General features: G+C 40.4%; 1 protein-coding gene across 1 annotated transcript in view; it reads right to left on the bottom strand.

Annotated features, from left to right (window-relative positions):
- Positions 1 to 372: 372 nt before the first annotated feature.
- TMTC2 (transmembrane O-mannosyltransferase targeting cadherins 2) overlaps positions 373 to 14,405 on the bottom strand; it is a 179,676-nt gene continuing 165,643 nt past the window's right edge. The window contains exon 12 of the mRNA XM_083400958.1: positions 373 to 4,293. Coding sequence (XP_083257084.1) covers positions 4,114 to 4,293 — 180 coding nt within the window. The 3' untranslated portion in view covers positions 373 to 4,113. The remainder of the gene's footprint in view (positions 4,294 to 14,405) is intronic.

Raw genomic sequence — 14,405 nt, 5'->3', positions numbered from 1 at the left:
CTACTGCTGTTGGTTGGGCTTCGCATGCCAATGGAAACAGTGGTTAAGGTGATGTGACTTCTCTTGTTCTTATGTAAAGCCTAACAGTGAAAGAAGAACATTGATCTTCCCAATTTAAATTGGGTACAGAGTTCTTGCATACAGAGCATAGGGATGAATCTTTTTTTAGAATAACTGTAGTACACACACACACACACACACACACAAGGAAAGACTGACATGTACAGATTTTAAATGTACATGAAAATGTACTTTCTGAAGTTCTGGCAAGTGATTTACATCCCAAATGTTGGCTTCTTTAAACTGAGTATGGGTAGAATCATTCGTTTTGCGATAATATTGAGTGCAATAGATGACAGCATGTGCAAAGTATTTGTTATCAATCATTTATTACTGAAAACAAAAAGGATTTTCTTATCTGGCACATAAACAATCATGTCTACAAAAAGGAAAGCCTACAAATCTTGATAATTTATACAAATAACAGTTCTCAAAAAAATAAAAATTTAATTTAGTAAACTTGTGCTCTTTTTTTTTAAGCACTGTCTGCAATATCCACCACAAATCCCTGAGCAGAGACAACAATTTAAACTTATTCCAAAATTTAAAGTTACAAATCCCAGCCCCATAGTGAAAATGTATGGAGGAACATGGAACAATCTTCTTATTTTTTAAAAAACCTTCCACCTGTCGTTGTTTGAAATGAGGCAGACAATGCCACCATAAAAGTGTGAACTGCTTTTGTGCAATTAATGTGAAAAAAAGAATGAAACACAAGAAATGGAGAAGCTAGAGCAACAGTGAAATGTTACAATCAGGAAGTTGTACTTGCATCTGAAAGCTGAAATTTGAGCCATTTGGGGATGCCAATTAGGCTGCAATCCGACACACGAGTACATAGGAGTAAGCCCATTGAAACCACTGGAATTTACTTCTAAGTAGATATGCATAGGATTACAATTTTAAAAAGAAGAAGCAGTTATAGAGGTTAATATAGCATTTATTTTTATAGCTGCTCAGAAATATGGTGTGGAATGATGGCTGTAGTACTAAAGACTGTAATATGTTATCATATGACTTAACCTGAAATGTTGAAATGTTGAATTTCAAACTTGTAAGATTTTAGTTTCCTCCTTCCTACTATGTTCTAACAGCAGTGTTTAGGCTTTCACCTTGAGCCAAGTCCAAAGGTCATTGATTCTGCAGAAGGTCAAAAAGTTAGAGCTGAGGAGAGGGTTGTAAGACACTTGTAACTGATGGTCTATGATTACCAAGCTTGCTAAAAGAAAAACAAAGTGCATCTAATGCAAAATGCTATTACAAATAGTGACAAATAGTAGTTATGCCGATAGGGCGATATTGCAAGACTCCTTAACATGTATACATTAAGATAGCTGAAGTGATTAAACAGCACAGAATAAATGTGTTCTCATTTCCTTCTAAGCACCAATACACACCTCAAAACATTTAAAAACACAGCGTGAAAAGCAAACTAGAAGGCTAACAACAGTTGTGAAACACTAGGTAATGACTTTATTTTTTGCTTCAGTTGAAAAATAAAGAGTGTCAACAATGTATTAATCCAGAAGTAGGCAGCAATGGAATGATACTCAGTCAAAGGAAACTTTCACATAATGGATTATGGGAGTTCCCTTAACAATCTTCATTTCAAGGGTATTCCATGATATAAGGCCAGGATACAAAAAACACATTTCGCAAACTGCAGTCCCACCTTCCATTGAAAATGGCCACTGAAACAAAAAAAGAGTTTCAGTAGCAGCTTGTGCTACGGCATGGAAGTAAAAAAAAAAAAAAACCAAAACAATTGCCCTCAGACATGCCTAAAATTGTTTTTTGGAACCTGGCCTAAATTTATGCCCACTTGTGTTGAAATGAATGTTGAAATAGATCCTATTATGTCATTTTAAAACCTGCCTACCCAATAAAAGAAGTTGGTAAATGGCCGAAAGAACACAGATCAGTCTGTTTTAAAATATTTTTTTTAAAAAAATACAGATTGTAATAACTATGCCAAATGAACTGAAATGTTAAGGAAAATGAATGGTGCCACTTTATTGCGATAAAGAAAAGAAAAAGATGCAATATTTAGTTGGAAACTGCACAAATGTTTTCCCCCCTGTATGTAAAAACGTTAAGCATATGCAAAAATAATTGGCAACCATTGTCAGTCACATAATCCCTTTCGGTCTAACACCCTGTGAATTCACTAGATGCTAAAAGCATTAAATCCTTTTAGTTTCTTGCTGCCTGTGGCAAAATATTTCCCTTCCCACAAACTGCTGATAAATCTCATTGCTAACATTTCACAAACATATTCACCAACTGCACACGTCTTCAAATTGTTCCAGTAACATGTAGCTGCTCCGTAGGCAGAGATGCAAGTAAAAGGTTAGCATTCTGTTTTGACAGTAATAACAGGAACACGGCTGCACTGCACTTCGGCACAAGGTAGCTGTGTATCAGCTTGATGCTGACAACTGTCCTGTGTGAGCCACAAGGCATGGTATATTCAAGCTAAAGGACTATACTGTGTGGATGGATGCAACTGTTGTCAGCATAATTTCAAGAGCAGTGTCACTGCCAGCTGGTCCTACACAGTCCCTTGCTCTCAAACTAAATGTGACATATTTCTTTTTCACGCGCCTGTCCCATTTGCATCTAAAGAGTGGTGTGTGTGTGTGTGTGCACGTGTGCATGTGTGGGACTCTCTTCTTTTTCAAAAGTTGCATGGTAGTAGAAGAAACTGAACCCTCTTCCTGCAAGGCATGGGCAAATCTAACAATTTTGGCTTTTCTCCATTTTTCATCTTTCCCTTCTTCACATCAGATTGTGGATTTTTCTAAACTGCTCTCATGAAAATTCACCAGAATTTCAGTGCAAATTTCTCCTAATATTCACCTATTTGTGTGCAATTTTTTTTTTGCGCACATCACTTTCCCTCAGTTATAACCATTTTTGTGCTCATTATTCGGTTGGAGAACTGCATTGCAAAATTCGGGAAAGTGCAGATTTTGAAGGATGGCTGTGTTTTGGATATGATTGTTCTGGGAGGTGTGAATTGTATAAGATTTCCCCCATCTGTACTTCCTGCCTTGCAACCTGTTTCTCCATCACTTGGAATACTTTTTTTTGCAACCTGATTCTAATCCGAGAAGTGAGCTAAACTGGTATAACTTGCCTGAATCTATAAAGCGCAATAAAAAAGGTGATGGAGGAAATGTTCAGCTCTCTTCTTCAATGCACACTTTTCATTTCAATTTTTTTTTTACCACTCCCACTTTTGACAGGAACAAAGCAGCTACACAAGAAAACAAACATGGTTGTGTTTATCACATCTACAACCTGCCTTGATTCTTCCTGCTTGGGGACATTTCTGTTGGGTGAGTGCAATGCTGCCCCTTGCTTACTCCCCTCAAAACACAGCTAACAAGGTATTTGTTAACGTCTTCAAATAATGTTCTTAACAACAGGCTGAAACAAAATGTGCCCTTGTCAAGATAGATTGCAAATTGTGTTTCATCTTTCAAATGGTTGCACTCATCTGTGAAACAGATAAGCAGGCAGCCCTAAGGAGATACACAATATTAAGACAAATTGCAAACACATTGGGTTTTAGTATACATTTTAATGAATTACAGCCTCAGAAAATAACTTAAGCCAGTCTATATCCTTTACTAAAATCCCATGTTGACTGGATGGATGTTATATAGGCCAGCATGATTTTTCTACCAGAAACCACATGAAAATGAGCAATGTGAAAATGACTACAATGGCCTGGCAAATATGCTCGAAAGGGCCCCCCTTTCAAGTGCTCAAGTTTCAAATCTAATTCATTTTTATGCTTGTGGGAGTAACTATCAAGTCCTTCATGAAACTCCTGAGAGGGTTTCCACCTTTCTCTCATTATCAAAATGTCACACCAAGAAGCAGCCCTGTAGGTTCTCCTAGCAGCAATTACAACCTTCAACACTTGCAGTGCAGTCCAACAAGAGCACTCAACAAAATAGCACCCTGGAAGTTGTTCTGGATTTGACTTCTTTCACCCTTTGCAAAGAAAGGTTCTGGGTTTCCACCCTTCCAGGTCATGTCAGGTCATGTTTTGGATGTTCTTAAGCCTTGTTTTTCCATAATATTCCAGAGTTTGCGTAGATTTGACTGTGTGATGACATCATCTGGCTTAAACTGAAGGGCATGGAGATAGTTTGATTCTGCCTCCAGAAGTTTGCCGTTGAGATGAAGAATCGCCCCCAGATTCATTAGGGCAGCTGGATACTGGAGCAAGAAAGGGGAAAGCAAACATGATTAAAAGTTTATTTTGCATTTTCTTTCTCTAGATAACCTTCATCAAAGTCACAAAATTAGTCCTTCATGTTTTTGTTGCCTACTTTCAAGGAAGCAATTTAACATGCATGCAAAGGGAAGAAGGGCAAGGGCTGATTTACTGCTTACCACATTTTTTATTTATTTATTAAATTTATACCCATACTTCCAAAGGAGCTCAGGACAGCAAACAACAAATGATGAAACAATGAAACATATTTAAAATATTTACAGTTCAGATACAGAAAGGGAAAGATCTCAGGTCAAAAGACTTGTTGGAGGGGGAAGGACTTCAGTAGGTGCCAAAAATACATCAGAGATGGTGTTGGACTAATATTTATGGGCAGGGCATTCCGAAGGGTAGATGCCACAACTCTAAAGACCCACTTCCCGTATCGTGTCCCGACCTCCTGAGAAGATGGTATCTGCAGGAGGCCGTCATCTGCAGAGCACAGTGATCAACTGGGTATTTAAGAAATGGTCCTGCGCTATATTGGGCTTTGTGCATCAGACTTGGCACTGTGTAGTGTAGACATGGAAGAGTTTTTGTTCACTCCCATCCCAAATTGATGTCCAAACAACAGATATTACATGTAGTAATACAGGTCGGGCAGTGCCAGTCTGATGGCTGACGTGAGAGGTAATTAATTTTAAATCAACCCAAAGATTTCATAAATTATTATAATAGTTAAGGGCTTGCTTATTTTGTTATTTTTCAAAGTGCAAAGCTGATGATCGTATTATTCTGATTAGTGTCAAGACAAGTGGCCTTTAACTGAAATCTGGCAATCAAAAATAATTATAGACAAATATTTAAAAGAGCCATCCACAAAACCGTCTGGAATCCTACTCCACAAAATGGGTAGGAAATAACAGCAAAATTCTGCACCAGGCAAGGGAGTTTTCCTAGCTGAAATCTCATTAAACGCTTGCTACCAAATAATAGGTTAGCAATATTGAATTGCTAGCCAAGTTGTGACCTAAATGCATTTTTGGATCCATAGAGCTGAGTCCAACCAATGTCCTGTTCCCTCTTTATTGTTTTAGAGCCTAAAATAAAGGCACTATTGCATGTGACTTGGTCTACACTGGAAGATATAATGAATAAGGTTAGTTATCATTACACCACCACATGCTACTACCCAGAACATATCATAGACATATCCCACCACTACCAGTGTGAAAACTGATTGCCACTGAGATTCATGGCAAAACTGTAACTAAAGTTCAAGATGCACGTATTTCTTCTCTGCAGCTCAAATCCCACATGTACTTTCCAGGCAATGTCAAAGGAATTAGGGATGCCAAAGGAAATAACAAAGTTATAATAATTGGCATAGAGCTATAAACAACATAGTGTATTTCATGATGGTTAAAATATTGAAATAGCGCTTCCTTTTCCAGATGTTTATTGGATTCTTTGCCACTCTCCCCTCAATGTGTACAAAATGTGAAGCTCCAATTGAGACAGGCATACGTATCCTCAGAAATCAATGGGTACCACCCAATGATGTTCACCCATTTGCACAGCCAAAATCCATTTCCGCAATGGAGCATCTAGATTCTCTTTCTACCCTTCCAGAACTCCCCTTCCCCCCAAAAAAATATGCTTTGAAAGTTCTTCAAATCCTTTGGAGCAGTTGTGGGGTGTTTTTTTTGGGGGGGGGTTAAGTGGCTGGTTTGCAGGGGGAGAACAGGAAGGAGACTTCACCCAATATATGCATATAACTGGTACAGTCCTCTTTAATCCTCTGTTTTCTTCTTATTGGAAAATGAGGTGTGGAAGAGGAAATAAAGAGGTAAAGCAAAATAATTTACCCTTTGCAAACCAAACCGGGTAACATTGGGCATATAAAACATAGACTACCATTTGCAGATTTTGGTTTTGCAACATGAGCCTAAATTGTTTTTTCTCTCTGTGTTAGGGAATTAGAATTTAACAGTAGTATTACCTGCCATACGTGCACTATTTCTCAGTACAGCCAGCATGCCATTCTACTCAAACATTGTAAACAAGGAGAACTAATAAATGAATTCATAAAGTACCTTTATTTCCATGCAGTACACAACACCCTGATTACCATACTGCTAGCTCTGAAAGCAATCTTGTTTACATGTATCGAAAATATCATGCTTTTTCATTCTCAGCTCATGAAAGCAGGTTAAATATCAAATAAAGTGAAAACTTGTTTTAGGTGTTATTTCAGATTATATTTAGACGCTATCCTAGTTGACATTTGCAACCTGTTTTCTCTATAAATATAGCTAATAAACCAGCAGCTTTCATTGAATTGTAAGTTCTGAAGCTGACACAAATCTCATCTGGCCCAGCTTTCTGCCCCAGCATACATACTTCACAGAGCAAGTCATATCCACAATGCATGAGTAACTCACAATAAAGGATATAATATCACAAACAGAAAACAAGGAGCACTTCATCTATGACACACAGATGAAAATAAAGCAAGACTTAATAAATCAAGTATCTCCCATGAGCTGTCTGGAAATATGTGAAAGCACACCATTCTATTGGACAGGGGCTGAGGCAAAAAGGAACACACCTCCAGAGTTGACAGCTAATTTTGTTTGGGTGAAAATCTCTTTCTCGGCCTAAATGTGAAAATCTAGGAGGGCTGAATCTTGTCCATTCTTATCTGATAAAATCAACAGATTGAATTTTCAAGCAATCTTTTGCATGCGAGACCAATTTTGGGATTGGCTCCATTTTTCTGGAGCAACAACTGTTGTGACAGTAGGATGTTACAAAAACAGGACACATTACAGAGGTGGGAAAGTTTACTTTGTGCTCGTTTCACTTCCTTTTTGTAAGGCATATCCTACGTTGAACAGAACCAATTCTAAATATCTCCCACAGAGAAAATACATTTGCCCTGTCAACTAATTCTCCAGAGGATCATGGCACTCAGAACCAATGAAGGATGCCTTGCTGGAAAATGAGAAACAGCTCATTCTCAATGTCAACATATTGTGAAGAGATGGGTAGCAGTGAGGAGAAATCCCTAACTCCAAGAGGCCTGTATTGGAGCACCAGATTAAAAGAAACGTGAGATATCTTTTAAAGATAAGAATTCTACTTGGTTTTTAAATCACGGATGTTCCACAATTGTCTCTCTGCATATGTCACTTCAACCGAGAATGTAATAGGGTTGCCATGTGTCCAGAATTTTCCAGACATATCCAGAATATTGCATTCACCAGCAGCGTCCGGAAATCGGCCAAATGTCTGGGAAAATCCGGCCGTATAATAGCCCATGTTGGCAGTGCTGATTTTGCCAATTTCCCCTTAAAATAGTTCAAAAGCGGAAAATGTTTTTGTGATCTTGCAAAAAACAAAAACAAAAAAACCCAACAACTTTGGGGGAAATGAAAAAACCCCCAAACCTTTCCTGTCTGAATTTTCACTGTTTGAAATATGGCAACCCTAGAATGTAATAAATCAATCACCTAGCTTTAGTTGATATATTTCTGGGGGATGGAAGTCATGTTTAACATTAGAAATGGGGAACTATGCAAATTGCTTACTATATCTCTGCAGACTCTGTGCTTGCCTGTTTGAAATATCATTTATTTAGCATTTTCACCCAGCTTCGATGTTTTCACCTCTGAAGGAAACAGTCATTCCTCTCCCACAGATGACACATAAAGTTGAAAGCATCCACACAGCACTACACCTCCTGGCCAAGCAACTCTTCCACATTGCTTTGTGGTGCGTGAGATTTGGCACTGGCACACTCTCTCTCTGTGGCTCACGGATGACAGAGGAATGGATGGCACCTGTCTACTCAGGCCAGTGTTATCGCATTCTGCCAGCTGAACGCGATGAAGCCTCCGCCACAATTGCTGGGGCTTTTCTCCAAACACATAATCTTTGATTTAGGATAGATGAAGAAGCTTTAAGGCACATGAGTGGTGCCAGTCAGCAGCTACCAGCGCAATAGTGTGGAACTCGCTGCAACCGCAGAACAAATGACCCCCCACACCACATGAAAGGAAAACCGACTGCTTCATTCATTTCCTTTTGGAGACGGAGGCTTTGCATCAAACGGAGCCAGCTGGAAGTCCTATTAGAGTTTTAATGGAAGTCTCTTTATGGCATTCTAGGAATTATTCCATTATTAGAGAATTCCCATTTAATCATTTGCTTAGGCTTTGGAAACTTATTGCCTTACTCCTCAGACTTTGCTGTGCTAGTAAAAAAAGAAAACTGTTCACCAGCGAGTGCATGAGCTCAGCCACCTTGGTACTGTAGCAAATGCACATGATAAGTGTCACGGGCAAATATTGAAGTGCAACTGGTTCAGTCTAAGAAGTGAAACGTCCTTTACGCAACAGAATTTTAACAAGCAATCGGTTAAGGAGTGAACTAAAAGGGGAAATATAGCATTTGAAAGTACAGGCAACTTCTTATTTGTGTGTGTGCACATGGCCACAAATCCAGAAGTGGCACAAATGGGGAGAAATGGCTGTAAAATAGGGCAAAAAGGGCAAAAATGGTGCAAAAACAGTGTCTAGCAATCCCACAACCTCCACAAGTGCAATCCTAGGAGCCTTTGCACTGATGCCTGAGGCCTGTAGAGCAGGCTTCCTCAACCTCGGCCCTCCAAATGTTTTGAGACTACAATTCCCATCATCCCTGACCACTGGTCCTGCTAGCTAGGGATGATGGGAGTTGTAGGCCAAAAACATCTGGAGGGCCTAGTTTGAGGAAGCCTGCTGTAGAGAGTTGGAGTCTGAGCAATTAGGTTTGGAGGGAGCAATAGTGGTGAAGTTGGTGGGTTTTTGTTTTTTCAAAGATTTCCAGAGGTTTAGAGGGTGTTTGCAGGCTTTTTCAATGGTGTTTCCAATATACGCAATTTCACTTAAGTGTGAGGTGCCCCAGAACGTAACCTCCACATAAATGGGGAGTGGCCTATAGAGGCTAAAGAGTACACCCAGAACCCAAATTAGAATCCTTTGCGGAAGGACCGCCTTTCAGGAATCAGATTTGTGTGCTGCGACAAGCATTATAGACTCCTATGGACAGCTGATAGTGCCATGCTCTGTTCCGCTACAGAAAGGGTGGGGAATTTAAGTTGTTGGTCTCCAACTCCCATCAACCCTGGTGTTTTGGCTTTGCTAGCTGGGGCTGATGAGAGCGCAGGAACATCTGGAGGGCTTCAATCTTGCTGCTTCTCCTGTTCTGCCTTTTCTCACACAGTTTGGTCTCCCCACTTCACTGGCTGATTTTTATGTGTATCTCTTTTCGGCATATATGACCACATCCTGCATTCTCCATTCACTCCCACACAGCTCCTCTTCTGAACAATCCCTCATTTGCCTTTATACTGTCAGCCAACAGAACTCCATCTCTTCATTCTGTCTTCCTGCTAAGTTCAAGTCATATACTCTATCACTCCAAAATGCAATCTTCTTTTCCATTGCATCTGCTGTTCTCCATCTTGAACAGGGCCAGGGAAGGTCTTAATTTGTATGCTAACTCAGACTACCCTCGGGCCATTGACAATTATTTGAAATTGCTGCCTGAATTAGCTCCCTGCTTATAGGTAGACAATTACAGACACCACCACATACAAGGCCAAACTACTTGCACACCTCTGTTAAATGCTGAGCATGATCTGAATAGGAAGACAAACATGCATTGCTAGTCTGCTGGCCATGTGACAATTGCTACCACAGAGAAAAATTTCAAGAAGATGCCATCAGATCAATGGTCCAGAAATTCAGTCCTTTGTTATTTCCTGACAGGGGAAGCCATGCACAACAAAAATGCACTGGGTGGCTAATGTTTTGTCCAAGGTCCATTCATGGTACCTGAGGTTTGAGCGAACCTGAGCTTGAGCAAAGGTTCAGCCAGTATGGAAGCAGGATCTGCAGCAGATATGTTGTAATACTTGGAGGGGTGCTTAAAGCTTAGAGACTGCTCATCAGCAGGAGCTGGGATGGCAACTCAGATGCAAACTGGGCCCCAAACATAAATTCAGAGATTCCAAATTAGGGATACCTAAAGGAGACCTAGAGACATGGGTGGTGCTGTGGTCTAAACCACTGAGCCTCTTGGGCTTGCCAATCAGGTTGGCAGTTCGAATCCCCACGAAGGGGTGAGCTCCCATTGCTCGGCCCCTGCTCCTGCCAACCTAGCAGTTCAAAAGCATGCAGTGCAAGTAGATAAATAGGTATCGCTCCGACGGGAAGGTAAATGGCATTTCCGTGTGCTGCTCTGGTTTTGCCAGAAGCGGCTTAGTCATGCTGGCCACATGAACTGGAAAAACTGTCTGCGGAAGCAGACAAACACTGGCTCCCTTGGCCTGTAAAGAGAGATGAGCGCCCAACCCCAGAGTCGTTCGCGACTGGACTTAATTGTCAGGGGTCCCTTTACCTTTAAAGGAGACCTATAGGGAGCTGCTTTGACTGTGTCGACCACAGCAAACTATGGCAAGTTCTTAAAGAAATGGGAGTGCCTGATCACCTCATCTATCTCCTGAGAAATCTCTATGTGGGACAAGAAGCTACAGTTAGAACTGGATATGGAACAACTGATTGGTTCAAAATTGGGAAAGGAGTACGGCAAGGCTGTATACTGTCTCCCTGGTTATTTAACTTACAGGCAGAATTCATCATGCGAAAGGCTGGACTGGATGAATCCCAAACCAGAATTAAGATCGCTGGAATATCAACAACCTCAGATATGCAGATGACACAACCTTGATGGCAGAAAGTGAGGAGGAATTAAAGAACCTTTTAATGAGGGTGAAAGAGGACAGCGCAAAATATGGTCTGAAGCTCAAAATAAAAAAAACGAAGATCATGACCACTGGTCCCATCACCTCCTGGCAAATAGAAGGGGAAGAAATGGAGGCAATGAGAGATTTTACTTTTTTGGGCTCCATGATCACTGCAGATGGTGGCAGCAGTCACGAAATTAAAAGACGCCTGCTCCTTGGGAGAAAGGCGATGGCAAACCTAGACAGCATCCTAAAAAGCTGAGACATCACCTTGCCAACAAAGGTCCGTATAGTATAGTTTTCCCAGTAGTGATGTATGGAAGTGAGAGCTGGACCATCAAGAAGGCTGATCGCCGAAGAATTGATGCTTTTGAATTATGGTGCTGGAGGAGACTCTTGAGAGTCCCATGGACTGCAAGAAGATCAAACATATCCATTCTTAAGGAAATCAGCCCTGAGTGCTCACTGGAAGGGCAGATCGTGAAGTTGAGGCTCCAATACTTTGGCCACCTCATGAGAAGAGAAGACTCCCTGGAAAAGACCCTGATGTTGGGAAAGACGGAAGGCACAAGGAGAAGGGGACAAGATGGTTGGACGGTGTTCTCGAAGCTACAAACTTGAGCCCGACCAAACTGCGGGAGGCGGTGGAAGACAGGAGTGCCTGGCGTGCTCTGGCCCATGGGGTCACGAAGAGTCGAACACGACTAAATGACTAAACAACAATAGGGAGCTGCTATCCAACCTTTATAGCTAGCCCCTCCTCTACCTGTGTGACCTGCAGAGTTATAAGGTACATTTGGTCCCAATCTTGGCTTTTTCGTGTTTCTGAGGATTGCCCTTCCTGAACAGACCCCTGGCAGCAAGATGTGAATCTCATGAGTATTCAGCATCATTTGGAATGGCTGGGAAGAGATGATCCAGCATAACCTTGATGTCCAGTTTTCATGAATGCACCTTATGCCTTGAAATCCATCAGTTTAAACATAGATTTACCGTATTTTTTGCTCTATAAGGCTCACTTTTTCCGTCCTAAAAAGTAAGGGGAAATGTGTGTGCGTCTTATGGAGTGCACAGCCATCACAGAAGCCAGAACAGCAAGAGGGATTGCTGCTTTCACTGCGCAGCAATCCCTCTTGCTGTTCTGGCTTCTGAGATTCAGAATATTTTTTTTCTTGTTTTCCTCCTCCAAAAACTAGGTGCGTCTTGTGGTCTGGTGCGTCTTATAGAGTGAAAAATGCGGTAATTTAAGAACTAGTTAAGGGGGCTCTCACTGATGAACTTTACTGAAGTGAAAAATCTTCAGGACACAGAAACGACTTTAATATTTGAATAGTGAAAGTTCACTTCAAAAACATGAAATGCAGAGCTTTTGAATACGAAAGAATGAAAAATAACATATTGTTGTTAAATTGTGTGAGTGCATGTGCTTTTAGGCATGCCTTGGTGGGTGGGATGGCCATTGAAAGTCAGATTTCTCACCCTGACCAGGAATGAATGGAGGGAGGGAGGGATTTCTGCATTCCAGTGCAGAATATGTGATGAAAATATACTGGCAAGACATCCAACTTCCTCTCTCTGCCCTTCCCCATTTCTAACAAGTTTCTATCTGGTAAGCAAAATATTCTTGTTTGCTGGGTTTTAGTGAAAAAAATAAAAAATAAAATAGAGGTCAAATCTCCCGACTCTCCAAAACTGATTGAAGCGTCATTAGTTCACATCAGGCATGCTCAGTCAGGTGGTTTTCTTTTCTTTTTAAAGAACAAACAGTTGTAAGGCCTTTGCAGCTGAATGAGATTTAATGCTCTGAAAAGCACGCTTCCCAAATATTTTAGCCGTGTCATTAGACAGCTCCCTCTTCTAAATATAAAGAGCAACTGATCTCCATTTGGAGGTTTCAGCTTGCTAATTGAAAACATGCACAGTGGCTTGATAAAGCGCAATGAAATAATAAAAGGAGAAAATGAAAAAGATTTATCTGCAGGCAGCATCACCGAGCATGAAAGCTCCTCATGGTGGCCCTGCTTCATCTTGCCGATGACCAAGTTATAATGTGCTGTCAGGCCTTTTAATCCTCCTGTGGTGACGGCAAGAATTTTCACTTGAACTTTTATTACTGATGTCACTGTCATGCTGCAGTGTGCTATTTTCCAAAGCAATCAAAATGTCAACAGCTTCTTTTTATTGCTAAAGAGAACTGTGCACAGCTGAATCATTTCGGATGTGGCATTTATTTTTTTGACAAACCCCAAAGTGTTACCTTCAGAGTTAGACTGGGACAAAGAGGCTGCCCTTGAGGTTATTGGGGATGCTACTTTAGAAAGAAGGTGCCGATCCCCAACAAGGAACTACAACACACAAATCCTGACCAGGCAAGCTGTCTGCAAACAGACGCCGGCTCCCTTGGCCTGAAATGCATGAGCACCATAGGCAAGTTTGGCTGGACTTAACCGTCCACGGGTCCTTTACCTTCACCTTTACCTGCCTCTGTGTGGGAATCTGAATTTTAAACAACAGGAAAGCACAGAAAGAAATGCTCTGTACATGATGGAACTGTTTGTAATGATCTTTACTTTTGGACCATCTCCTTTCAACAGATAATGGATAGTTGACATACAACCCTAACAGGGAGAAGCATCTTGGAACTGGTTTAGTCTACTTTACTTTTTAAAGTTACCATATCCAAAGCGAACAGTTTCTTAGCACCATGAAATGAACATCATGCTGTTTGGGTTCTGATCTTCCAAACTTTTCTTCCAACTTGGATTTTTTTTTATTAAAAAAATCATCTTATATTTTTAATTTTTTTAATTGTTTTTGCGGGGGCAACTGTTGTTCAAATATACTCAACTGGTGAAAGCTATTTGCCATTTACATTTGTACAAATTTCTTATGTAATGGATTATATACTGGCAAAGTATGAATACAAAACTTTAAACTACTAAGTATTACATGGCAGCCTAGGAATCCCCAGGGAACATTTACAGTAAAAGTAAATCTACAGTGTTTGCAATAGCTATGCACTGAGAGCTCTGATACACAGTTAAATATGCTCTCCACAATTATTCATTCAAGCCATATGGAAACCAAGCTGCATATTTAAAAATATTATTTCATTAGTATAATAAAACTTACCAAACACTGATAAAAGCTATAATTTTTTAAAAAAATACTGCAGCTATTATTATTTTTTAATACTGCAGCTATAATTTTTTTAAAAAGTAAAACTCTAACGTATGTGTTACGGACCTCACAAAGTGCTTATAATTAAACTCCTCTGGCTTTCTAAACCAAATACTTTCAGGATTATACAGCCCATAATTA

This window comes from Podarcis tiliguerta (assembly GCF_965153285.1).
Source record: "Podarcis tiliguerta genome assembly, chromosome: 10".
NCBI classification, from domain to species: Eukaryota; Metazoa; Chordata; class Lepidosauria; order Squamata; family Lacertidae; genus Podarcis; species Podarcis tiliguerta.
This window is presented reverse-complemented; position numbering and strand designations above follow the sequence as displayed.